Below are 27,999 nucleotides of genomic sequence, written 5' to 3' on the forward strand. Positions count from 1 at the left end.
TACTGCGACTGCCTGTCGGGCGGGTCCAGTGATGGCTGGCGGAGGCGCCGCTGCTGCGGTCGCTCTGTCACTCGCCGCTCTCCCGGCTGCTACGGCCGCCGCCGCCGCCCCAGGACCGGTTTTGGGGCGCTGCCCCCCCGCCACTGCCATGGCCGAGGATGAGAACGCGGAGTCCCTCAGCGAAGGGTGAGTTCAGGGAAGCGGGGACGCGGCGGGCGGCCACGAAAGGTCGCCGCCGCCCTCCCGTGCGGAGCGCGCGCGAGCTCCTGAAGTTCCCCGACGCGTCTCTCCTCCAGCCTCAGCGCTGCCCTCTGGCAAGCGGGCTCCAGGCGGGCAGGGCGCAGCCGCCTCCTGCCGCAGAAAGACGGCCCCGGGCCGTGTCGGTTTCCCCAAGATCCATCCCCCTAGACTGCTCCCCGCACGACCCAGGTTGTGCCCAGCGTATCTCCCTGCCCCGCACTCGTTTCGTAAGGCCACTTGACTGTCAACGGGCAGAGGTTGCCACCTCAGTTCTGTACAATCTGGAAGGAGGGTCAGCCTCTCCCGCTTCTTTTTTTACAAGTGAACCTTAGTTCTGTGATGCGCGTGCATATATGGTTTTACGTGTACAGATAGAATAGGAACAATAATAATCGTAACGTGTGATATAGCCGGTTTGGGTCATCCCGTGTCAGGCCGAAACTAGATAGAGACTGGCCTGAATTGATGTGCAGGAGGGGGTAGAGTCAAAGTTTTTTTAGGCTGAGGTAGTATTGAATTATTATTATTATTATTAGCATTTATATCCCCATCTTCTTTCCTCTTGAGAGGAACTCAAGGAGGCTTAAATAGGCCCATTTTATCTGCACTACAAATGCCTTGTGAGGTAGGTTAGGCTGAGAGTGAGTGACCTGCCCAGAGTCACCCAGTAAGCTCCATGGCCAGGATAACTAGAACCTGGATCTTCCAGGTCTTCAGTCCAACACTCTTGCCACTACAACCGCCCTCCCACCTGCTTTTCTCCAAAACAGCTGCTTCTAGTACATGCTATTTCTTGTCTCCAAGTTTATCTCTGCCCTCTACCTTGAAGAAGAAATTGCTGAGAAGCAGTTTAAGAGCACACAAGAGCAATGCTTTACTAGACCAAGGATCTGTCTCGTTCAGTTTCCTATTCATATAGTGGCCAACCAGCTGCTTGTGGGAAGCCCACAAGTGGGAGAGAAGTGCCTCAGCACCCTCTTATTCATGTTCCCCAGCCACTGGCATATAGAAGCCTATAATAACTGGAGGATATAGCTATCTGACTATATATGTGACATGCATGTGTGTGCACACAACTTTGGCAGTCACTTGATTTTTCTGACATGCTGATCTGCTACTGTGGCATCTACTTGGACCCTAACTTTACCTGCTGTTTGCTGATTTCTGCTTTCCTCTGTGCTTGGAAAATAAGGCAAGCCTTTTGTGTCTTTTATTCCAGTGATTACATATGTTCCTGCTGCCTCATAGGAAGAACTAATTTCTCATGAATGTACATCATAAGTTTGACTTATCCTGGTCCCAAATACCGTAGCCTCCATCTACATCTTCTCTGTGTACAAACCACTTTTGCATACACTTTCACAGTGTCAGTTGATTTTTCAAAATAAGAGACCTGTAAGGATGCGAGTTTGCTTTGTAGCAATGTTCTGTTGCCTGAAAGCCATGTTTCGTAATTCAACAAGTAGATGCTGGTGCTCAGTTTACTGTGCTGGGTGCGCAGAAGCCTTCTCTTCTTTGTTGAGCTTTATTTTTGAAATCTATTTTGGTGTAAATCCTTGAAAGTTGTGACTCAGATTACACTCTCCTTCTGCGTTTATTGTAATATCCACACATACACTCTTTAACATCTGCAACTGCCCCATCACAGGCTTTTGTTTATTTGTGTGTATCTTTCCTGAGCAGTAATTTTTAGGCTCCTTAATCCACAAAGTTGTAATGCTTTCACATAAATATATGACACTGGCTCTTACCATAACTTCTGCTGTTTCCCCATGCAAATCTTAATGAAAAATACTTGTATGTTCCTTGTTTGGCAACCATAGTCAGTGCACATCCTCTTCTAGTGCCGTCAGTACTACAGTTCAACACATGTGGTACCCTCCAGCTTATTAGACTGCAATTTATGTTATTCCCATCCAGCATGGCCAGACCAGTTGATCTGGAGGCCGCCAGATTCAGAAGGCTCTTATATGTTCTGTATCCATTTTATTTGCCTCCCTTGAGCTTGTCTTTTCTTCAAGGAGTATGTATTCTATCACAGTGCAACAAAAATATCTCCACAGCCAAACCCCCATGCACCTGACCAGTACATGCACAAAATTGTAAAACAGTGCTATGTATAGCACTACTGTAACAATGCAATATAGCAGTATATATATAGCATTTGAATATTTATGCTTTAAATGCTGCCTTGTTCTGAACTCTGCCCTATTTGGCATGTCAATGAAATACCTGTATATTACAGGCATTTATTGAAATGTGACACATTTATATGGTGTCAGTCTATATCATTGTGTTTCTTAGTCATATTCATATGATCATTTGAAATTTGCCAGCTACTGCTTTGTAATCAGCCTGTGGTAATGTTCCACCAGTTGAACCTGTTATGTAACCTCTGCCACCCAACCTGCATTGATCCAGGGTTCAATATTAATACTCTACCATATTGCAGAAACATCAGTTGTTTCAGTATGCCCAGCAGTAATAGTGAATTCCAGAACAATGGCCCTCAGATTACGTGTAGACCACAAGACCAGGAGGACTTTCCGCACCCCTTCTCCTCTTGTTTGAAAAAGGATACTTAAGGCCCAGCTACATGTGGCATCAGTTGTGTGTTTAAAGAAGGTGCTTTCCTGGTTGCTATCTGCCCTTGAAGCTGCTATTTAAACATATGCACTTTAACCCTTAATTCAAAGATGCACAACTTCCCTCAGCCTGTGGGCCAAATTCCATTTTGGAGAAACTCTTGGAAGCTGTATTCTGGAGGTGGGTAGGGCCAAGGGAGAAAAAAGATAGAGTGGCACCTTTTTGCTTAAAGCTCTTATTGATGATAATGGAACATAGGAGAAGTACTGAACTATTTCAATATTGTGGAAACATGCGCAAAAGCTAGAAAACCAATAATTGGTGGTCAGAGGAAAAGAGATAGGACATGGTGAACATAAGACATGAACATTTGACAAAATCAAGAAGACCAAATTTGACGTCCCAGCCTGAGGATCTGCAGCCCTTCCTTAATTTTTTCACTACTGCACATGATCACCAGACAGACCTGAATTATGCTGCTTTGGACACTTATTCTGTAACATGCTTGAAATAGGTTACTTTGCTGTGCAAGCCCGCACAAGCAAAATGCCAATCAGGGTACTTACTACTTCTAGTTAAGTGGCCTTCTCCATTAGTTCATTCAAATCTAAACATTTTCCAGGACTACAGTCTGAAGTTAAAATGGGTCTTTCTTCATGGTCTGTGTCAAAAGTTTCTATTTTCCAAAAGTTCAACAAAATCTATGTAAATGTAAAAAGATACTCTTAGCATCTCCTGTGAAAGAGGCCTGAAAAATGTTATGTAATTATTGCTGGGAAATAATCTTGAATTTTTGAATTTATTATGTATTAAAACCCAAATAACAATAATAATGTTTAAGGGAACCCTTAAATCAGTAGGCATAGCACTGTTAACTATTCATAGTGTCCTTGAAAAGTTTATTTGTAGGCATAAACTTAGCTGGAACTGTATGAGATGTGTGTCTTGTTAAGAACAATCTCTTTTTCTGAACACAAGGAGAGCATGACCTTGAAGTAATGGACAGTAGAGCATGGATGAAGTAAATATACTTCATTCATTCTGTTTTTGAGATTGATTCGATCTTTGACAATGGGAATTACATTTAGATTATTGACTAGTTTGGGGAGATGAGAGGCAGGATCACAAAACTAGTTAAAAGGTGTCACATTGTTTTCCATACCATTGTGAATATATTTTGGGTTGCATCCAAAGCTAAATATACATAGAAAAATAACCACTAAGCTTATTCTGTAAACACTTGTGCAAGAATTCATGCAGTGATGTAATAGTTCCTGTAGCAGTTGCTTTGCTTCTGTAGGCAAAAATAACATTTTTGGAATTGGTTAATTTTCTTCTGTATTTTAGCATAAGCTGTTAAATTGCCCTCTTGTAAGCAGACACCTTCATATGGAGAAAAGTATGGTGGGTTCCATCTGAGGGTCACTCTATATACATCTGCAACAGTTTCTCTAAGGAGACTGAATATGCTGGTGCAGGTTTAGATACAAGCCCTGCTGATCTAATCTGTTTTGCCTTTCAGAACAGCTGTGAATGCTTTTGAGGCTTTGTTCTACAACTTGTCATAGTACCATCTCACAACTCCTGAGAAATAATGCAAATAACCATGGGTTTGAATACAGTAAAAACAAATGTAGGTAGGCAAGAATGGAATATATGACATTTAAAGGAACAAATGTGTAGGCACACAAAAATTGTGTTAATGATATACACCAGATGCATCCAGGAAATCCTAGGTCCAGTCCTGGCATTCTCTGGTAGCATAGGAAAGACTCCTTTCTGAAATCCTGGAGACATTGCTGCTGGTTAGCATGCTCTGACTTGATAGTATGAAGCAACTTCCTATGTATTCCTCTACTATTTTATTTCAAATGAGGCACTGCTGAATTCCACATATATGTACTATCAGAAACATAATTTATACCTGGATGCACACTTTACAAAGACTTCTTTGAATCTAATGGCATCCTTCCACCAGCAGAACAGAAATCAGTTCTGTACTTCTTGGTCCTTTTCTCCTCACTGCACACCTTGACTGCCTCACAAATAACCCCACTGGATCAGATTTTGGTGTATTCCAAAAACTGCAGGCATGGGGCGGGGGGCGGGGGGGGGGCAATCTGGTTCTGTCAGCAATTTCTGTTCCATTGATGCAGAAACACTCTTGGATCCAAGCGGCTGTCTTAGCATTGTGTAGGTTGAGAATAATGTTCCTGAAACCCAAACTATGGAAGGCCTATCTTATTTACATTGTCATGGTAGTATTTGAAAAGTCAAGAGCCAGTGTAATTCTCCAGTTGTGTGCTTAGGAAGTCCTGGGTGGCAGAAATTCCTATAGTTTTTACTGTGACTGGTAAGTGCCATCTTCTCTCAATACAAAGTTCAAGTTTCTTGTACAAGGAAAGATTTGTTTTTACCTCTGACCTAATGTAGCAACGTACTGCAATAATCTGCCAAGTGCCTCTTGGAACAGCTGGTGTACAGTACACTTCCTAGAAATATTATGCAGTAGTTCACTCCCCTCTCCCTATGTATTCCTCTCCAGCATGGAGAACTATAACCCACTACTTCATTTTAAAGATAAACTAACCAGAGAGGATTACATGTACCCCCAGTGGGGAAAGCCCATTTTGATAGATCTTCCAGCAGCAGCAACCTGATAAGTAATTATTGTACTCTTTTAAGTATATGGCAATATGTGTGACTTTCTCTAAGAGGTGAAGTACATACTGTGTAAGCAACTCAAGTTACCCATACAACTTCAAAGTTACTATTCGTGTTCTTAGTCCAGGACCAGGAGCTGTCCCTTCCCTTGGTTCCATGGTACTTTCTTCCTTTCTATGGCCCTGATGCTGTTTGGTACTAGGATTCAAATTTCGTAAAGGCTAGCTTTTTCCTTTCTCTTGTTTGGCTGTAAAGAAGTGAATGAATTGGGTGTTTGCTTGCTGCCTGTCAAAGGCAAAGCATAAATTAGGCTTATTAATTTAATTAAACCTTTGACTCAATAATATCAATTGCAATATTATGAATGATATTGCAACTCATATCCTGCCGTTATTATTCTGCCTCTCTTTGGAGCCATAAGTTTCAGTTCAATTCTTGATATGTGATTCAGATCTAGTAGAATTTTTAAAAACCCCTTGGAAAGCCAGTTATTGACAAAATAGCTTTAACAATTATGCCTGCTGCTTTATTTTGACTCCCCTAGCTCTGTCTACAAGTTGTAGTTCAGTCTCTCTCTCTCTCTCTCTCTCTCTCTCTCTCTCTCTCTCTCTCTCTCTTTCGCAAAATGGAGTTTAGAAGTATTTGAAGTTGTATGTCTGATAACTTACTATGAAACAGGAGCCATGTGGATTTGTGCTGATTGCATTTGCTGTTCCTGAGATGCCGTATGGTTGCTGGCTAAGCAAGCTGTTTCCAGCCAAACCTTGGCTCAAGTAGTTTTTGCATACACACAGTGTACATCACCATAATTATGCTACCTGGTGATTGATGATCCCACTGCTATGACCCCACAAGCCATGCTGATATAATAGTGCAGGATTCACTGTGCCACATTCAGAATCTTTTTATATATAGTAATTGTTTTCCCTGATAAAACCCAAATTCCCATATTTTGTGTCTCTTAATCCTCTTGAGTTCACCAGGTGAGACAAGACTTTGTCTTTGCCATTTTTTCTCCTTTATATAAGCCAGTAAGTAAATTAAACAATGCCAGTAACTTGCTGTGTTATACTTAGAAGGTTTTATGTTGCATTAGATGTCTGCATGTCAGCCTGTAAAATTCTTTTAAAGTACTAGAATTTAAAAAGTGCTACCTTCCAAATGCAGCATCACTTACCTATGCAAGTTTTAATTTTGAGTTCTTGACTGTATTCTTGTACAAACAGTGAAAACCACTGCAGTCACAGCATCAGTTCACTCTCTCTGGAAATCATTGTGTTCATTCGCAATAATGCTTGGTTAGCAAAGTGTGTTGGATTCTGTAACTTCCTTTCTGTGATAAGCCAGTCATTCGACCCTGTGTGGAAATCTGGGAACAGAAGGGGTTATTGTTTAAGGCTCTGAAATGACATTTTGAGTATTAAAATAGATTAACCTCTTTTTTAAATCATTCCTCATGCAAATAAACTGGGCTTGTGTAAGAGCCAGGATTCAAGCATGGTCTAAGCAATGAAAGGATTTGGTGTTCTTTAACTGATTTTATTTAATTACTGTTCATCATGTGTGCTTGTATTGTGCCACTCAACAACTCTGTGATTTGCTTCTTAGCTTCAAAATTTAGCATTTAAAATGCAGTCTGGGATCCAAAGAGCTGTTCTGGCTCACACAGGAGGAATGAGCTAGCCCAGAGGACTTTGGCCAGCTGACCACTGTGTCATATCAGAAACTGCTTTTGAAATTCACATCAGTTTCAAAAGCAGTTTTTTAGGTACTACCAGAGCTTCTGTCTGAGGAAAAATCTAAAGCCTCCTTGGGTTTATGGAACTAGATTACAGTTCTTTGGATCCTGTCCATAATTGCCAGTGTTTCACCAATATATCTTAATGTCATTTTGCAGCATAGTTAAGAAGCACATATACAAACCACAATTAAGACAGCACCTCTTCAGCACGTGTTTATCCAGGATGAATTTTAAATATAAAATTTATTTTAGAAGCTGGTGCTTTGCTTTAAATCAGTTTATAGTTTGGTTTGTCCAGGTCAGTGTATTTTGACAAAGTGGCATGGACTAGAGTGCCAAAGTCAAACTAGACGTGACTATTTTGCCAATTCATTCCCAGAAAAGTTCACATAGGAAACTGTTCACATTAAGATAGTGAACATGCTGCTCTATTTCTGTGATATAACTGTTGAATTTGCCTGTTTTAAAATAGATGTAACTGCCCCTTGTAATCTGCTTCTGTACTTAAGATAGGGTTGTCTTTTTCACTGTGAAATTGTGCCTCCTTATTGAGCATCCTGCTTGTCCAGACTTTTAATGGTCTATGGTAGCTTTGAAGTTAAGTGCCCTGCCCAGTTTTGGATTAACAACTATTTTATGGATTTTAAGTTGCATATTGTATTTGTGATTTTAAATCTGATTGTGACTGCTTTTAAATCTGCAGTTGTATTGTTTTGTTCTGTTTTACTGCTTTACAAGGAAGATGGTGTTTTTTGGGTCAAATATAAATTCTTAAAGTTTAAAAAAAAATATTACGTAATAGCAGGAAATAACAAGAAAATGTTCCTCAACAAGTGTGCCTGCTTTCAAAGTCAGATGGAACTCCAGATGACATCTGAATTTTAATCACACTACTTGAAAGTTGTCCTGGGCTTGACTCTCCTCTTCTTGCCTTTAGGCTCAAAAACACCAGGCAGTCTTTTTGCAATGCAGATCTACAAAACAAAGCAACTCTGAAAGTCCTCTGTGAGTTTGATAACTTAACCTCTGCTCATGATCAGAAAGTTGAACCTAAGCTGGGGACTTGTCCCTAAGACCCTTCCTTTTCAATAACTCTGTGAGCTCCACCCTCATGGTAGTTCTCACTGTTAAAGAGCCAGCCAGCAAGACTTATGCAAGCCCTCTAACAGGGCAACTTAGCTCTCTGGAAGCCTTGCCAGGGGTTCAAGGACTGAGCAAGACAATGGTTCTCCCTCCTCGACCCCTCCTGTCCCTTCCAAAACATTCCTGCTCTTCTGGTTGGAGTGGCAACTTGTGGTCACTGACTCTGAGGGCACTTCCAAGGCCTGTGCCTCTCCCTGGGTTCCCAGAACTCCCATCTCTGCTTCTTCAAGGTTTTCTCCTCCTCTTTAAAGATCCCAGTCATGTTGCCCTTGCGATGCCTGCCAAAAGCTTCACTTGCTAAAAAAAAAAGTCCTGTTACATCCACCTCAGGTTTGTGTTACTGTTTAAACATGTGTTTCTTAGTCCAGTGTGGGGGCGGGGAGGGGAGGGGAGGGGAGGGAAACAGTAGTAGGGAGTTCTTGCTACATAGATCAGGCAATTTATCAGACAGGTGAGTAAGATTTTACTATCCTCAAATAGCCAAAACAAAAGCCCCTAGTAAATATTTGACAGTTTACTTTTTCCTGTCTGTAATAAAAAGCATCTTTCTTCAAAAGCTGAATGAAATTGCTCTGTGTGACTTGCAAACTTAACTTTGCCCTTTCCAGTGGGCATGGGGAGGCGTTTCTGTTGTGGTGGGGGAGGAGTGATGGTTCCTTTTCTACTGCTGAGTCACAGGTAAACTGTATTTAGATGAGTACAAATTGCAGAGGTAAACTGTAATCTATGTTTATTATTGTAAGCCCCTGTGAACATAATTTTGGCTGTGCAAGGGGATATAAACAAAGATAGATAGATAGATAGATAGATAGATAGATAGATAGAATTTTAATTGATTTTTAATCCATTTCAGTTTTAGATACATGTCACTGACTTGGAAACTAAATGTGCAGTGCTATAGAAGTTTCAATGTTTTAAAAAGGCCTTCAGCTCTGAGCTATACTGGATGGGAAATTCTAGGAGCTGTAGACCTTTTTTCCCCTAGGATTGTGCCTTAAATGTTTCATGCTAAAAATATGACTTGGCTATGATCTGAAGTGCCATGCAAGGTATTCTGTATATGCATGGTGAGGTTTTTGGTCCTCCTTTCTAGAAGTCCACTGACACTCCCTCCAAGTCTCCTTAAATATCAGAGTTCCCACCAAAGCCTCACACCACAAGGCATAAAGGATTACTTCTGGAGCTGGAAAGCTTGAAAAAGAGCTTTTGCCTACATACCTGGACTTCTCTGGACTATGAACATCTAGGTAATCTTGGTATGCTAATACAACTGTTAGGAGTAGCAAACAGAACGATCTGTAGTAATAAAGATATAAGTATTTACAGAATGTATCTATATTTTCATTGATAGTTTAATGATGACTGAATTTCTGATATGTAGGCCTAAGTTGTATAGAAAACATTTTAATTCTTACGCATTTATTATATTTAATTACTATTGCAAATCTTTGTTTAAAGGACAACATGAAAAATAAGGCCTCAAACATCATGTTTGGTATAAAAAAGATCAAGTGCTTGTATATGTAACTGGAAGACAGGAGGTAAAAAATTATGCAAAGCAGTGGACATTGTTTTCTCTCTTCCATCATGATCACTTCATTGTACTGCTGGTTCTTGGGCATCTTTTAGAAATTTCTCTGCTTATTGCCCTGCATTTCTTACAAGTTATCTTAAGATTTTGACACACACAGCTTACAAATGTAATGTGGTAAGAACTGAAGTTTGCATGCCAACTGCTGTCATGAGATAGAGATTGTGGGGGGGGGGTATGGTTATTTAATTTAAATATTTATGCTTGCGTTGTCTCCTACCAGGCTAAGTTTGGTATATTATTTTTGGTTTTATTACCCTTGATTTTATTGTTGACTCTCCTTTCTAGAAATCCATTGACATCCCCTCCCTAAATGTCCAAAGTCCCTCCTTGGTTTTATTCCCAAAGTGTTTCACCTGATATGTCAAAGTAAGTTGGGCTTAGGCTATGGTAGGTGCAGTGTTCATAGGCAACTCCTCATTCCAAAAATAGTTTCTGGATGCTTTGTGCTTGATCCAGTTTCTTCATTGGGAATGTTTTCTCTTGGATTTTATGTAGGTTGCACACACTGTTTACGTTGTTGGAATATTTCTCTTGTCCGTAACTTGGCTCCTCTATGTATTACTACACCTCTTAATAAGCAAATGTTTCATATTTCAAGAGATGCCTTGTTCAGCTATAGTCCAGTCATTTAGGGGAAACAGCATATCTGCCTTGCAGACTCCCCAAGCCTCTGTACTTTCTTTATTGTAGAATTGCCATCACCTGGAATCTGCTTATTTTTGCTGTATAAAATGCTGGCCTGCTGGGTGGAAAAGGTGGAAAAGATAGAGGAGTATGGCAGGAGTATGTTGGAATTCAGGGTCCAGTGTTGTTAAAATAAAGGTACCTACTCAGTGCACATACTTTAATAACAAATAAGTGAACGCTACTAAATATTAGTTGGTGGTGGGAACAGACTTGTTGCTTTACCGTTTGTTCTGTAGCTCCACTAGCAGAACCTTTTGAATCCACCCACTACCACAAGCATGCTTAAGCCCAGGAACTCACTGGGTTGAGTGTATTGGGAAAGGAAGGGGTGGTTTGTTCTTGGTGCATGTTCCAAGCAGATTTGGACTTATCCAGTGAGAAAGGACCCTGGGATCCAGAATTCTCAGGTGTTGAAATGGAAGAAGCAGAGTAGCTTATCCCTCCTCAGTCGTTCAGGAAGACGTTGAGAATAGTCAGAATCTACAGTTGCAGGAAGGAGGCATGGGAGAAGAACTCATACAGCCAACTGAGCTTGGTATGACTCTTGACCCCCATGATGTGATGTCAGGCGAGACAGGCCAATCAGTTAAAGGGGCAAAGGACAGAGAAGAGACTTACCCACCTCCAAAAGGGCCATACCAGAGGGAAAGGCCCAGGATGGGCCCTCAAAAGGAGGATGCTTGGAAGTAGTTGCTAGATTGGATTCAATGAACTGCTCTGTACAGGCTCATAGATTCATTCTTTCTTGGTTGTGCTTACTGGAAGTACACTGGAGAATAAAGAGCTTTTGCCAAAGAAAGGTCTGTTGTTTTGGGGATAGATCGAGTGGATATAATGCAAATAACTGATCCCCATGCCTTCTGATTCCAACAAGAATGTGGGCAATGGATCAAAGGTTTTAGAAGGCTGAAGATGAAGTGAGCAAGAGGCCACATGCTTCTTTTGTCCTAACTATCCAGCCACCTCTCTCTGCCATTCTCCAATCTGCTTAATTTCTTCTGTACATGCACTTTCTTTGGCAGCTGGGAATCTTGGTAGTAACTACCACCAAGAGCACTTTGAGGCTTGGGAGCTGACATTTTTCTGCTAACTTTCAGATTATCTTTTCTGATCTCTCAAAGCCATAAGAAGAACCCTGATGGATAATATCCCTATCATATCTCTTCTTTTCCCCCATCCCAGCCAGCAATTTCTGGAAAACCCACAGTGAGAAAGCAGCTGACATTCATTGATTTGCCACGTCTGAACCATTTAGCTAAGGTGGCTAATTTAGTCAATAAACCTGCCCTCCATGTATCTGCTTATTTCTCTTCTAGAATAATCACCCTTTCTGCAAATTCTACTATTTATACATTGGATGAAGACTGGCTTTTGTCTGGCCTGAATCTGTTGCTAATTGATTTAATTTTCCAAATCTCGTGTTCTAGCATTAGGAAAGAGTATATCATGCTTTCTACGCTTGTCATAATTTACACAACCTCTATCTTAAGATATCTCTTTTTCTAAACTTAGGGTACTAGGGCTGCAATCCTATAAAGGCAGTCCTTGGATTACGAATAAGTTCCATTCCAGATAAAATGGAAATTTGTCTTTAAGTCAAAGTTGTATGCAAGCCAGATCATGTATAGTCGGCCGTCAACATTTGTGAGGGTTATGGGTGCAGGACCCCTGAGACTATCTCTAGCAGTCCCCCAAACTCACCAGCACCTCCTCTTTGCAGCACGAAAATGCCAGAGAGATTTCCCTCTCCAGATGGGTGGGGGCAGAAAGGCATGCTTCAAAGGCCTCCCTCTCTTCCCTTTCACTTCCTCTCTTTGTATGGTGATGACAATATTCTACAGTAATTTTTTAAATCGATACACTGAATGGCAGTTTGTATGTATGGGTTGTTCGTAACTCAGTCGTTTGTAACTCAGAGGCTACCTGTACTATGGAGTTGTGTTTAACAAGAGTTTTCAAAAACTCTGTTCAGTGAAGCAAATTGAACACCTATTGCACATATGCGGTTGCTCTGAATTGCATCCAAATGCTTGTTGCTTTCTTTGTCTCGTAAAAAAATGTTTTTTAGCTTTTGCTTTACAGGGAAATCTCAAACAGAACCCAGCACCTAGTCTACTTCTTTACTCATTGGTTCATGGTCACTTCTTGTGTAGCTATTAATACAGCAACTGGATAAGTAGATTTCTAAAAGCAAGAGAGCTTTGTATTTGGTTGTGCATAATGTGCGGCTGTGTGATCTCCTTATGAAGAGTGGAAACTAAAAGCAACTTAAGCATTTCTTGTGCAAGTGCCCTAGAGGAGTAGGCACTGTTGCCTGATATTACCACACAGATTTTAGCAGCAGATACCAGAAGAGCTTGCTGCACTAATGTTAGTAAATCTGTAAAATCATTGGTCTTACTTTTTAAACACTTGTCAACTTTGGCATGGAGCATACACACGGAAAATAAATAAATCATTGGCTGGGTTCCAGAGTCTGTGTTTATGATTTCTTAAAGAAATACTCAGTTTACCTAGAATGAACCTTTGTTAAAATGACTGAAACTATGTTAAACTTCACTTTGAGAGTATATGTGTATAAGGACACTGGAGAAAGGATTGAGAAATAATATAGCTTGTTTGTATAAAATTGCATTAAGGCCAAGACTCTTTGAGACATTTTTAGGTACCAAAGCATGGGTTCAAGGCACTCTGTGTAGCAACCATTACAGGTCCTGGTCAGCAATGGGAGACCACCTGTGAACCCTCTGTACACTGTCTTGAGCCCCTGTTAGGGCAAAGGTGTGAGAAAACTAATAACTGTGTGACTTACATTCTTTACTTTAAGGATAATTGATCAATATTTTTAAAGGCATACACTTTATACATGAGTATTGTGTATATTTCAATATATACATTTAATGACAATATTATATATAAAATGTGCACTTATACCTGAAAATTCCATAACTTGTCAGCTAAAGAATCATTATTGACTGTCGGTCTTTCCTCTGACATGACATATTAAATATTTGCAATCATGGAAGACTCCCTTTTTTTAGGTTACCCTTCAAGCTAATAATAGACAAAAATGTGAACAGTTATTTTGAATGGTTTTCCTTTGCTTTTGCTGTTTGAGTTGCCTTCCCCCCTTTTTCTATTTGTTTGCAAATACTAAAAAAGGATTGAAAATCCTTCCTTTTACCTAATGCTCTAGCTTACTCAGCAGACAGTTCTCCTGCTACTCTCACTTGAGCTACTCCTTTCTTCCTCCTGCACAAGTAACCTCCCTGTCTCCTATTGTTAGAAGCCTAAGTATTTCAGAGGTAGAAGAGACAGTACTAGCAGTGTGTGGCACTTCCAGGGTTTGGCTCTTTAGCACCAGGAAACCTCAAAAACGTTTGAATAAATTTGCTTCAGAAAATTCATTTTAGTTTGAAATGAGTTTCATGTGAAAATAACATGCATAGTAATATCAGACTTTAGGCATTTCTTCACAAGAGGTACTTTTGCAGCATCCCAAACTCAGTGATGAGGCTATACTGAACATTGCTGGGGGTGGGAGGCAGCAATACAAACGAAACTTGTGTGACTAGCACTAGTTGTGAGTATCACCAGTTTATTCACTGCCTTTCTAGACCACTGAGTGGACTGATGGCCACTGAATGCAAAACCAAATGAGTTTCTAAATCTTTCCTCTATTCATGTTCTTATTGTAGGTCAGGATGGCTGTCCAGTTGGTTACCTGCATGGTGTCCTACATCACTGGTACATCTTAAAGATGCTGAAGATAAAATATTGAAATGTAAGCACTCTGTGGTAAGAACCTTAAGCAGACATGAGTCTTCACCATCACCCCACCATGCCCCTAGAATTAGTAATGGGGAGAGCCAAGGGAGAAAATAACAAGGGAATTGTGCTTTACTGCATTTCAGCATCACCCAGGACAGAATGTGGGATAGTCAGGAAGACATCATGTTCAAATAAACATAGTATATACACAACTCATAGTTAACTTCCGCTGGAGATGGAGAAAGGTATATAAAACTCATATTGCCTAAGAATTATCTCTAAAATGAAATAAACTAAGCTAAGGTACAAAACTTAAGGGCACATCCAGACTGACAGTTCTTGTGTGATCTGCTGCTGAGAAATAATGTAAATAAATGAATGTTTATCTGAGCCTGAGGATACAGAGTGGACCACACAGCCAGTGTAGCCTTGGTCTCTTTATGCTGCACCTCTCTTGCAAAAGCTATGTTAAGTCCTTGATCAGGTACAAGTTTTTATCTTGTTGGTCCTGGAAAAAATTGCACATTGTCACTTTTTGATTGTTGTCTGCCTTCTTCATTATCAGAGTTTTGTGTTTTTTTTTCTTCAAAAAATTAATACATTTGGTGGACATTCTTGACTGGGAATTCTGGCTGTTGCAGTCCAAACATGTCTGGAAGGCACAAGGTTGGGGAAGGCTAGGGTATAAGGAAAGGTGAAATATAAGGAACTATAGTACTTAGAGTGGGAAGTAATGCGAGTGCCCAAGCCCCATATTGTAAGCCTGGCAGGTCCTGCCTTTCTGGTTGTGCCCAAAGGAGCCATACTGGGAGTCAGGGGAGTGACTTTCTATACTTGCTCTAGTAAGTTGAACGTTCTCTCTCTGTCTGTCTGTCTCTCTCTGTAGGACTGCTTCAGTATAATTATTTGAATAATCAGATAAAGTTTATGTTTCTCTTTTTTCAGGTATCACAAGTACATATAGCAAACAATATGTCTTCATATCCAATGGAAATAAAATATGGACGCTAACGTTCTCTCAGAATTTTTCACAGAAAACTCCACTTGTTCTTCTCCATGGGTTTGGAGGTGGTGTTGGACTTTGGGCTCTGAACTTCGAAGAACTTTGTGAAAATAGGACTGTATATGCATTTGATCTCTTGGGATTTGGCCGCAGTAGTAGACCATACTTTGACACTGATGCAGAAATAGCAGAAAATCAGTTTGTAGAATGTATTGAAGAATGGAGACGGAAAATGGGATTGGACAGAATGATTTTACTTGGGCACAACCTGGGTGGATACCTGGCAGCTGCTTACTCACTGAAATACCCATCAAGGTATCTGAAAATAAGAGACAAACAGAATATGCACTGCATCATTAGAGGTTTGATTATAGGGTTGATAGAATAATATTATACAGTATGTGTGTGGTACAGTGCAATTTAGTTAGCTACAACTCTGTAATTAGCCTCAAATAGAAAATTATTGAAAAATTAGTTTCATAGCCTTAAACCCATACTCCATTTGCATTATATGCTCCCTTGTAATGACACTTACATACAACAACTTGTTTGATGTTTTCTGGTTCATAACTTGCCAGCGTGCCTTTGATTTTGAATGTATGATGGCTTGCCCTCTGGAGACATGGGAGCAGTGTACAGGATGGCTTGTTTTCTGAAGGCATAAATACCTGCCTAGCTGCAATGTGGCCTGAATATCTGTTTCCCCTGCTCCTATGCACCCATGAGCCATGTTACCAGCATGCAGTGGCAGTGGCTATTTTCTAAAAATGTTTCTGAGAGGAGATAAGTGCAAGGCATCTTGACACCCACAGCTTATTCTCTTCCATGTTACATGTTCAGATAGTGAGCTGGGCTTCAGCAGGACTTCAGACTAGAATTACTAAGATATAGCTATGCAACCCAGTTGTTTTGGACTACAGGTCCCACAATTTGCAGTGTGCTTTTTGTTGTATATGGTTGCTTTGTTTTTTTGGTTTTTTGTAAGCCGTCCAGAGACTTTACCATTTGACGGCATATACATACTTTAAATTAAATTAAATTTATTCTGCCTATTGGGTATGCGGTCTATGACTGAGGGAAGTTGTGATCCAAAATGCCTGCAGAGCATATGGGAAGTAGTGGCATATGCTGGGTGGTATGCCATGGGTGGTGTGGAATGGTGCGCTTGAGGGGGAATCTTTGGACTGGCATAAAACTGCAGTGTGTGAAGGGTTTGCATAGATCTAGAACTCCATCCAGTACTTCCAAGCATTAGGGATTGTTATAGATAAGTTGACAAAGCAATGCTATTGCTATAATGCAGTCTCCCTGGAAATACCTAGTCTTCAGAGACTAGATATCACTGTTGAGATGCTTGTGTGGGTACATCTGCTTGATGGACTGCCTTCAGGCATCACACTAATCTCTAATTCAGTGTGACAAAAATGAGCTGCCACAAGCCTTGTGCTCTCCCTGCCTCTCTGCTATCCTCCAGGGCTGCCATGAGGAGTACTTGGGAAGCCTTTACTTTCCATTTTGTTCATTTCTGCTTAACTGCAGCTTGTGTCTTTCAAACCATAAAGCACTGTTAATGTTAACTATGGCTTATCAGTATGACTTTCAAACAAGCTACTGTAAAACATGGAATCAGAGTCTTTCAAAATCCTCTTTGTGGCTGCAGAAAACCAGTGTGAATAGCCCTCACAGGTGGCATATGTTGGACACAGAAACAAGCCCATGTGTCTCCAGCTCCAAGTGTAAAATGGAAAGGCAGAGGCAGATTGGCTACTCTGTTTTACCTCTAACAGGCCCTCCAAGCCCAGTGCTTCTACTGCAGCTTTGTATGGTTTTCACTCGGACTCAGCAGGTGCAGGGCCAAAACAAAGCCCAGACTTGAGAACTTTGGAGCAAAGGGGTGTGGTTCATCCTTCCCTTTGGCTCTTGGTCCTTAGGAAATTTGAGGCTCATGGTGAGCCAGACTTGCCATGGTGAGAGTGGTAAGCAGTATTGCTGCACCTTGCAAACGCCTTACTTTTTGCTGCAGAATAAATAAGCTAAAGAGAGATGGAGACATTATTTTGGATGTAAAAATTAAGATTGATGTTAGACTTAAATGCCATGGAACACACACCTTAAGTAATTGTTTCCTATACCATTTGTAACCATCTCTGGAATCCAGTATTCTTTTAGTACTGGAATATACTTCTGGCACGTCTTTTTAATGGATATCCCTTGATAACTATGCCGCCATAATGAAAGTGCAGAAATTAGCTAATGACAACTCCTCATACTGCACAGTTGTACAGTTCTTAGAAAAAAGATTGTGAGTCATCTTTTTATTTTAACGTTGTGTTGAAATTAAATATTTTTTTACTTATTTGTTTGAAAATGTTTTTAAACCACTAGTTAAAAATATCTAAACATTAATACTAAAAACAAGATAAAAATAAGCAAGATAAAACATGTAAAATATATTAGCAAGACCTAGGATACAATATCAGTCTTTGAATTAGAAGAGACATTGCTACATATATGGCTGAGGGGAGAGTGTACAAAAGGATAAGGGCAATGGCAGAATATGTCCATTCCTGCATCATCACCAAATGTAGTTCCACTAATACAATTTCTGCTGATGAACCCAGCAGGCCTCAAAGGCCTGTGTGATTTTACAGTGGCCACATTTTGACATAATATGACACCATATCTTAGTACTGTGTGAATGAGCCTAAGCTTCCTCTCAAACTCACATGCTTTTCTTCTCTCACATAGCTAAGAGGAGAAGTTCAGAACCTTTTGCTCCTTCTTAGCATTAAGCACAGCTTGCTGTCTTGTGTGAACTGATACTGTGGTTAACATTAACTGTGGTTAGTCAAAAACTAGGACAGTGATGTAATCTTACACCATGGGGATTGCTATTATTTTGTTCTTCACTGTGATTAATGTACATGATTATGTATTACATAATTTCACAGCAAGCTATCTTTAATCATGAATCAGACTATACGTTCTATATATACTCTATGAACATTTTCAGTTTTAAAACACCAAGTGGCTTCTCAATAAGTGTTAATAACTATCCCAAATTTCTTCTACCTTCTTGAAACCTGAACTTTTATACCATACAGAGAGCAGCACCTGCAAATGAAATTAAGCAATATCAACCAGCTGAGCTTTCTTTTGTATTTAGAGAAGAAACGTACTCTAAAAGGACACCTGCCTCTAAAATACAACTTGCACCATTTTAAATACTCTATTGTTGACTAAAAATCTAAACTTTTATACCCACAGAGCAAAACATCTTATACTAGTGGAACCATGGGGTTTCCCTGAAAGGCCTTCCAGTGCCGAACATGAAAGGCCTATTCCAATTTGGATCAAAGCACTTGGAGCAATTTTGAGTCCATTTAATCCATTGGCTGGTCTCAGATTAGCAGGGCCTTTTGGTGAGTCCTAACTGATAGTTTATTTTAATGGCATTTCTTTGGCCATCAGTTTTGAACCTGTAGCTGTGTTCACTTTAGGTCAGTGCTAGCCCACCGGCTACAGGCAAGAAGGAATTGCTTGTAGACTGGCACATGGAAGCCCATGCAAGTGAATGAATAAGCTGGTGAAGGAAGGGCAGAGGTCTTGATCTCTCCTCTGCACCTGGCACATAAATGCTGGAGGTATGCAGCTGTCAGCATCTCTTGTGCCAGCCCCTAGCTGGCTAGAATTTATTTACAAGGCTTTGGGTGCCTTTTGGCAAGGGTAGTGGTAGCAAGAGCTGCCTAAATGGTATCAATCTTCTTCCCCCAAGCTCTTTTTCTTTCCTTTTCCATTTTTAAAATGTATTGAAAAGTTTTCCAGGCACAGTGTCATAAATGACCTTAGATAATGAATGGAATATAGAAAAAAATAAAAAATCAAGGTAACATTGTTTTGCGAGCCATTGTTCTGTATCATATGTAAGCTTGCCCTTCCTCCTGTCTCCAAAAGATATAACAAGATCATTCACAGTCATGAAATGATTGCATTATAGTTAAGAAAAATATGTTCATATAATCCTGGTTTACATGTAATTCATTTTCCTCTTCATAAAAGCCAAAATGTAACCTGGTTTCTAAGAACTACTTCTTTTTCATTCCTGGGATCACAGTTGCTCAGTTAAGGTAGCATGTTATTAGGCAATCCCAGATGTATTAAGTGAGTGTGAATCAGGGGGAATTAACATAAGAAATGTCATGCTGGATCAGACCAAAGGTCCATCTGGTCCAGCACTCCGTACACATGGTGGCAAACCAACTATTCACAGGATCCCTCAAGCAATATGGTTATACTTCTGCCTGCCCAAGTTCAACGACTGGTGTATGGAGGTATTCTGCCTCTGTAATGGGGGTAGTACATAGCAAACAAGGCTAGTAGCCACTGGTAGCCTTCTTTTTTATTTTATTTTATTTTATTTTATTTTATTTTATTTTATTTTATTTTGGAGACTTCTATGCCGCCCCATTCGCCGAAGCCTCGGGGCGGCTCACAACCATAAATATACTTCAAAATAGAATAATATATATTAACAATATAAATTAATTATACATAAATTAATATAAATTTAATATAAATTAAATTCTTCTTCATGAATTAGTCCAGTTCCCTTTTAAAGCCATCCAAATGGGTGGCCATATTGGTGGTACTATTGTGGATTTTGAGTGCAGAACAATATGTACTTTGGCAGTGGCAAACAGATTCTTAATCAAACTTTTTGAGTGCAGTCCTATTCATTTAGAAGGTGACTACGGAATGCTGGGAGTTCTAGGACTTTCTTCTGTCTATCCATACATAAGATTGTGCCCTTATAAGCTAGGAAGAGAACAGTGGTGGATCTAATAGCTATCCATGACCAGTGTTTTCTTGTATTTTATTTATTATAGATTTCCCAGAATTTCTAATGAGTGGGCAGGTATACTACATGTGATGATGGGTACCCACTGCTTTGCTTTCTCCCATACCATTTACAAGAACCACTTTGAACATTGTGACACATGACTTTATAAGTATTTTTACTGGTAATGATTCAAGTGTTCCACATGTCAGACCATGTATCTTTTAAATTCTTGTTATAAATTACTGATAACTACACAGAAATGACATAGAATCAGGCAAAGATTGCAACACACCTTTATATAGGTTAGCAATTAGAATGTTAGACGTAATCATGGATTGAAATAAGCTTGCAAACACAGTATTAAGCTTATTCTCTGACTCAAAGGTAGAAGAGTGCATAACCTGGAATTACTGAGATGATGGGAACTTGTACCTTTCTACTTACCTGGCTAATTAGTCATAATGAATGCATTGCCCTGATGTGCCTTTTATTGATGTACTAAAAAGATTGATAAATTTTAAAGGCCTTAGGCTTTTCCATCCAAAAAAGATAAGTAAGATATTTGTATCAAAAGTCCCAGGTCTAATTCACTTTGCCAGTTGATTAGAGACTTGGGAGTTAAATAAAAAGAAAGTATCTGAAAAAGCATTGAATACAAGAAAGAAAGACAGACAGACTAAAGAAATGAATGAACAAACCACACATGCAATTTCCCCAAGTCATAAAAGTCCAAATTCCATTTCAGCAATGTCTGCCTTTCTGTTATTTATTTATTTAAAACATTTCTATGCCGCCCCATCGCAACAAACAAACAAACAACCATTTAAAACCCCCGGTGCATTCTCGGCTAATTTAAAATCCTAATAAATACAATAATTTAGCAATTAAAATAAGTTTTAAATAAAAAGGTCTTAGCCTTGCGCCAAAAAACAAATAATGATGGTGCCAGGCGGACCTTTCTAGGGAGCGCATTCCATAGATGGGGCACCACCGCAGAGAAAGCCCTCCTCCGGGTACTCACCCTCCTAATATCATTCACAGAGGGTTCCCAGAGAAGGGCATCCGTTGCTGATCTCAAGGGGTGGGAGGGCATATATGGGCGCAAGCATTCCTTTAGATATCCAGGTCCCAAGCCGTTTAGGGCTTTATAGGTCATAACCAACACCTTGAATTGGGCCTGGACTTCAATCGGGAGCCAGTGGAGCTGACGGAGAACTGGGGTTATAGGAGAACAACGCCCAGTCCCTGTCAGCAACCTGGCAGCTCTGTTCTGCACCAATTGAAGTCTCCAGAGCGTGTTACAGAAATATAATCGGGAAGTTACCAGCACGTGTGTCACTGTCGCCAGGCAGTCGTTCTCCAGGAAGGGACGCAGCTGATGTATCAGCCGAAGCTGAAGGAAGGCGCTCCTTGCCACCGCCATCACCTGAGCTTCTAGAGACAGCTCAGGGTCGAGGAGCACTCCCAAGCTGCGAACCCTGTCCCTCAGAGGGAGTGCAACCCCATTTAGGGCAAGGCCCAAGTCCCCCATCCCGAGGCCCGAGCCACCCACCAACAGGACCTCCGTCTTGTCTGGATTGAGCTTCAGTTTATTGGCCCTCATCCAGCCCATTCCATTCCATTCCAGTTATGGAATAGTGGTGCATATTCTGTATGTGTGGTTTGGATTAGATGAACAAGTGGAATTATTCATTGATATTACAGCAATGTCAAAAAGTACCTGTTTTTATAGTATTCTTAGTCTAAATATGCATTCTCTGGTAACTGTGAACATAGGAGTTGATGTAGAGGTGGGGCAAAATTTGGTTCCTCTTTCAACATGAACCAACATTTTCTGCACCTCCTGAACTAATATATAAACTGGAATTCTGATACGTACTTGTACTTACCCGATTTTTTTGAAGCAGTTCTCTGATCATTTCAGGAATTACTTTAAAATATGAACATTAGGGAAAAGTGCTTTCAGGAAATACGTATATATGGGGAAATCGCATATAAGAATGCATGGAAAATATGCATATAAAAGTGTACTGGGAAATTGCATTAAAATGCACATAATTTTCATGTGCATGAAAATATGTGCACATTTTATATGGATTTTTAATGGAAACTCATGCAGAAATGGGGTGCAACAAATTTATGCTTGAACAAAACAAAATTTGTGGATTGCTACCTTGATTCAAAGGTTCCCTTTTCTGACAGGAGGGAACATTTGCATTCAACTCACAATGTCTCCTGATGTTCCCTGAATATATGCCTACATTGCTTTCTCACTTTGTTATACCCATCACTTATGAGTGACTTGCTTAAACTGAGCTTCAGATATCTCGGCAGTAACTCAGTAGAGTTTGCTTGTGTGCATTCAGGGTTGATGTTGTGCCAAATCCAAAACAAGATGGGTTCTGTGAGGTGTGGAGGTCATACACAACATTACTTGTCACTTATTCTGCATTTCTGAAAAATTTCTAAACTGACTGATGATAAATTATAGAACCAGATAACTTAACAGTCAACTCTGTAGTCACTGGAAAAGTTAGACATCACCATTTCTGGGCATTTTAAAAGTACTGTTTGGTTGCCACAATTAGCAATTTTGATTTGTGTGTCTTTACTTATCACAGGATTGAGCCTTGTGCAGCGTATTAGGCCAGACTTTAAGAGAAAGTATTCTTCCATGTTTGATGATGATACAGTCACAGAATATATCTACCACTGTAATGTGCAGTCACCAAGGTAAACAGAACTTAGTAGAATCCTATATGCTTGTTGTCAATTGAGTCTCCCAGTGTGAATCTTATGTTAGCCAAAATGGCAAATTGCATGCACAGGAGGGAAATATCAGCAGACTTTGAAGACCTAGCTTTGAGCCACCCTTTTTGGAAGAAAAGCAGGATACAAATAAAATAAATCTATAAAACCCAAGCTTTCCAAATATATTTATGAGAATCACTAAGAATGGAAGAGCAAGGTAGGCCTGAGCAGGTTGGTAGGGACCTTGAACAATAGTCCTAGCAGCAGCAACATTTCCTGCAGGTCGCACTTGTCTTCACTGTACCTTTTGTGTTAAATAGCACAGACCCATGAGCTACCCCATGCTCAGTGGCTGCTCACAATTGTTGTCAGACAGTCACAATCTAGAGCCAAACACCTGCTGGAAAGGTATAAGATTTTCTCATTTTAAGATGGCATTCAGCAGCAGAAACAAACATTTAATGTAACACTTGCTCTTCATAATTTTATACTGAATTATAACACGTTAGCTTTGGGTGTTTCAAACAGTAATTTAAAGAACTCTGAAGTGGATTGCAAAATCCATTTAATATGCTAATAAGGCTTGTGTATACAGACATCCTCTCTTCTTCCCCCACACCCCAGCTTCCATCCTCTTGAATTGAAATCCTGGAATGAAAGGTTCTTGTAAGCACTTCATAAATTTATTGGGATTGTTCCGATCAGTAAACATCATCATCATTACATTATATTACATTACATTACATTTATATCCCTCTTGCAAGGAACCCAGTGCTTTGCTTCTTTCTATTTTATGCTCAGAGCAACCCTGTGAGGTAAGTTAGGCTGCAAGTCAGTGACTGGCCTCAAGGCACCCAGTGAGCTTTATGGCTGAGCGGGACCAGAACCTGGGTCTCCTGAGTCTCAGTCCAACATGCTCGCCCGTGTCTGGCATCAGACTGATTGAAACTTTGCTATTCCTTTTCCATGGAAACACAGTTTTAGCACCTGTTCTTGAGAAAGTTGCTTCTGTTACATGGAGAGTGAAGCGTGTGTGTCATCACCTATGCATTAGTCTGTGTGCTACACAACATTTATATGGTTCCCGCTTCTTGTGTACACATTTGCTGCCTGGTTCTTTTCTGGAGAAGTCTTTTTGTATAGCCGTTCAACCTAGTGAGAAGTCTCAAGTCTCAAGCTCTACTTTCAGTAGAAAGCTTTTTTAAATATACGGAGAGCAACAGTGTTAAGTGATTCTGTGTTTAGTAAACAAGTGTCCAGTGTACCATGTTCAGGAACTGCCGTCTTTTTTCATATAGTGGAGAAACAGCTTTCAAGAACATGACAGTTCCGTATGGATGGGCAAAAAGGCCAATGCTGCAGCGGATCGCTCACATGCACCAAGACATTCCTATCACCGTGATTTATGGAGCACGATCATGTATAGATGGCAATTCTGGGGCCACCATCCAGTCTCTGCGACCAAATTCCTATGTGAAAACAATAGTAAGTAGGGCATTCTAGTCATTATGTTGATTTCTGCTATAAATTGCTGCTGTTTGCAATGTCTTTGAATGATAGCATTGGGAAGATAAAATCAGATAGGGTGAATGGTGATGGCTTGCTTTTTCCTAGCTTGGATGCACTTCCAAGATGATTGTAAAAACTTTTTAAAGTAGGGCTTTAAAACATTTTTCTCACTTTGTACTCATTATTTCCATCTTTCATGTGAAAATGTGAAACTTATTTTTGTCAACATAGATTTAAATTTATTCAGAATTTAATTTGCCCTGTTTTCAGAGAGAAGTAACTACAGCAATGTGAGTGGATCCATCTTTCTTTTCTCTTTAAGTGGATGAAAGAGAAGATGCTTTTTACACTGAGCCCCCTTCTACTAATGTTAGTACATGTTTGAAATATGCAATAGCAATCCATGCAAGTTAACAACTCAGATGCTCAGGATCTGACAAAGCCTTGAAACAGCCTGTTGTGCATGGAGGAAGGGATGATCCACATACAGAAACTTTTGCTGTGCACACATATAGATGCTCTTTAAAACATCTAATAACAACATGTAACACTCTTTGAAACAGCTCCGTACATACACAAAATCTCAAGTATGAATTTTCAGCCAAATGCTGGTTCAAGATCATGATCTAGTTTGTTTTGAGGATGAATGCCACAAAAGCAAACACACCTCAATATTTAGGGAGCTAACCACTTCCTTGCATAGGATACCCTTACAATGTATAAGAAACAGTACCTGAAGAGTAACAAATGTATTGGACTTCCATTTAAAAAGAGATTTTTGCCTTTGTCATTTGTAAAGGCATCATTTTGCTTTTACAGCTTCTATTGCTATGTGGAACAAACAGCACTCATTGAAAAATACAATAAAAGATGTCTTCGCCATTGGCCAAAAATTTCATTGCCTTCATTTATTTATGGCTAATATACATAAGGCCAGCCTTGCCCAGTGTGGCATCCTCCTAATGTATTACCACCCTTATTACCATGGTCAATAGCTATGCTCAGTGGGGATGATGGGAATGGCAATCCAGCACAACTACTGGGCACCAGATTGTGAAAGACTGCTTTAGAAAGAATAGATCCCTGTTTACAGGTTAATGGACTGAAATACTTGAAACAAAAGGAAAGGGGAACTAAAGTCAGGATTTGCAAAACAAGGAAATGAATCACTTTGCTGTTTGTATTCCAGTCATACACAACTTGTGTATATCTTTTGACCGGGGACAAAATTATGTTGAAACAAACTGTTGCAATCCTGAAGAATGTATATGCAAAAAACATTCATCTTTGTTGTGTCAGTGCAGATGTGTAGTTGACTCCAGCCAACATACTAGTTCAGCATTGTGGACTTGTCACTACAGAATTTGCAGATAGGTACGGTCTGGAGACATTACACCATGGCTGGTGTGTGGCACCGTAGATGTTGATGGAAAAGGAGGTGGGTGGCCAACCACTTGCAGACTTGGCAACATGAAAGCATTTTGGCTACACAGAACCAGTTCTATCAATGCATGACAATGCTTCATTATGTTTGATTCAGTGTTATAATGGCAGTAAAAGTCCAGGGCTGTTTTGCTCTTTACTGTACTTTGTATCTGATTGGCATAAGAAACCTGCAGCATCCTGACTGGGTTTTGGACAACACGGAATGGTAATAACCTATGCACCCTTAGGTGTCCACTTGCAGCAATAGCCCCTGCTCAGGAGTTGCTGGGTCAATGACCGCAGGTTATGTGTGGGCTAACAAGCTTGCATATCCTTAAAATAGACAGTGAGCGATGTGAGGATTGTTTAACCTTTCCACAACTAACATACACCAGGTTCTAACAACTTTACAACCCCCAAGCACAGATTGCATATTCAGAACTGCAGACTTCAGTTTTTATCCAGACTGATGCAACAACAGGAATTCTAGAAAACTGCATGTATATCAAAACAGAATATGATATCGTATATCAAAACAGTATATAAAAATTGTTTTGCTATAAATGAAATCTAAACAGATATTTTTCTCTACTTTTTCCCTCATTTGTCCTGCCCTACCCTATCTATAGGCTATTCTTGGTGCAGGTCATTATGTGTATGCTGATCAACCTGAAGAATTCAACCAGAAAGTAAAAGAGATCTGCAATTCTGTGGACTGACAAGAATCTGCTTTTGGAAAAGCAAGCCACAAGATACAGCTCACAGCAATAGCATGTAGTATATTCAAAAGTTAAGGAATACAGACATTTAAAAACAAAACAGATTTTGTTTGCACCATGTCTTTCATTGGTATTTGCGCACTTTAAACCATGCAGTGCCTTCTGCTGGGATGGGGAACTTTAACCACCCCACACATGCAAATTTGTACATTTTAGTTTGATCTTGTTCTTTATATATTTAGATAAAGTATTTTGTCTATATAAATATTAAAAAATTTTAAAACTGGATTTTAACCAAATTTTGCAGAATATAGAGCATTTTAAATTGTGCTCTGCACATACATCAAAATTTTCTGCAACATTCATGCAAAATGCTGGGTAAAACAGCAATTTGTCTACTTCAGCATATGTTGCAGTCTTCATACACTGAACTTTGTAAGAATGTGAAAACAATTCACAATTGTCTCTTTAAATAGGAAGATTGTATATAGAATATCTTCGCATTTTATTGTACCTTATGAAATGGACTTTGCCAAAATAATTAACACTGGCAAGCACCAAGGAGGAAAAAAATAGGATGAATTGGGAAAAGACTGAGTAATGCTGATTTGTTTATTTTATTTTTTATTTTATGTTTTGTTTTTCCTTCTTGGAACCTTTGTTGTTCACTACAGTACCTAGTTATGAATGTTGAGTTTCTGAGGGGGCTTCATTTTGTAATATAACTGATATGTGCTGTTAAAGAAATGAAGTAGAATTCAGTGGATTAAAAGATGAAATGCCTTCTTAGTTGCATGTCAGTATCGTTAACAAAAGACCAATTTCTGACTTGATTCTTACATTTTTACATGATAGCAAGAATTGCATGTTTAATTAGCACCCCTCTCCCTGGACGAAAATGTGTCAGTAATTTTGGATGAGTATGCTTTCTCGTATAACTTATTAAGATTTTGAACCACTCAGACTGGAAAAATTCTGATGCAGATAAAAAGAAAGTTACCTTCATCAACAGGTACCTTGTAAGAAGGCATTTCAGATTAAATAATGCAAATGAATAAAAAACCCATGATCTTACCTCAGAATGTTAATAAAATGTGTAATTTTATGCAGCATTTTCAGGTATGAGCTGGTTCATTACAAAACTGAGTTTTTAGATACTTGATTAAAATAAGGTAAAAAAACTTATTTCCAGCATAAAGCAAATGGAGTGGTTTGTAAACTAGACTGTCTGCATTTACTTGTAAGTTTTTCATTGTTGAAATAACACAAACTTTTATCTTTCTTAACATAATATCTTCAAATAAATCTGTAGTAATTCTTAAAGAA

General features: G+C 39.6%; 1 protein-coding gene across 2 annotated transcripts; it reads left to right on the forward strand.

The window, feature by feature from the left end:
* Positions 1-7: 7 nt before the first annotated feature.
* Positions 8-27,996, forward strand: ABHD5 (abhydrolase domain containing 5, lysophosphatidic acid acyltransferase). 2 transcript variants are annotated; one of them, XM_044417316.1, is made up of 7 exons: positions 8-186; positions 14,354-14,439; positions 15,372-15,744; positions 18,697-18,851; positions 22,891-23,002; positions 24,319-24,505; positions 26,584-27,996. In XM_044417316.1, the coding sequence occupies exons 1-7, from the start codon at positions 32-34 to the stop codon at positions 26,671-26,673; spliced, it is 1,158 nt and encodes a 385-aa protein (XP_044273251.1). In that variant the 5' UTR covers positions 8-31; the 3' UTR covers positions 26,674-27,996. The 2 variants fall into 2 exon arrangements, with proteins under 2 accessions (XP_044273251.1, XP_044273252.1); XM_044417317.1 differs by lacking the exons at positions 8-186; positions 14,354-14,439 and adding an exon at positions 14,570-14,671.
* Positions 27,997-27,999: the final 3 nt, after the last annotated feature.

Source organism: Varanus komodoensis, unplaced genomic scaffold (genome assembly GCF_004798865.1).
Source record: "Varanus komodoensis strain SLA01 unplaced genomic scaffold, ASM479886v1 scaffold10, whole genome shotgun sequence".
Lineage (NCBI taxonomy): Eukaryota > Metazoa > Chordata > Lepidosauria > Squamata > Varanidae > Varanus > Varanus komodoensis.

What these genes read in the sequence shown, in the direction of transcription:
- ABHD5 (XM_044417316.1), top strand. Translation starts at nt 32, where the DNA reads ATGGCTGGCGGAGGCGCCGCTGCTGCGGTCGCTCTGTCACTCGCCGCT. An exon ending in TCACTGAAATACCCATCAAG is followed by an intron (nt 15,745 to 18,696) that starts GTATCTGAAAAT and finishes TTATACCCACAG; the next exon opens with AGCAAAACATCTTATACTAG. An exon ending in TGTAATGTGCAGTCACCAAG is followed by an intron (nt 23,003 to 24,318) that starts GTAAACAGAACT and finishes TTTTTCATATAG; the next exon opens with TGGAGAAACAGCTTTCAAGA.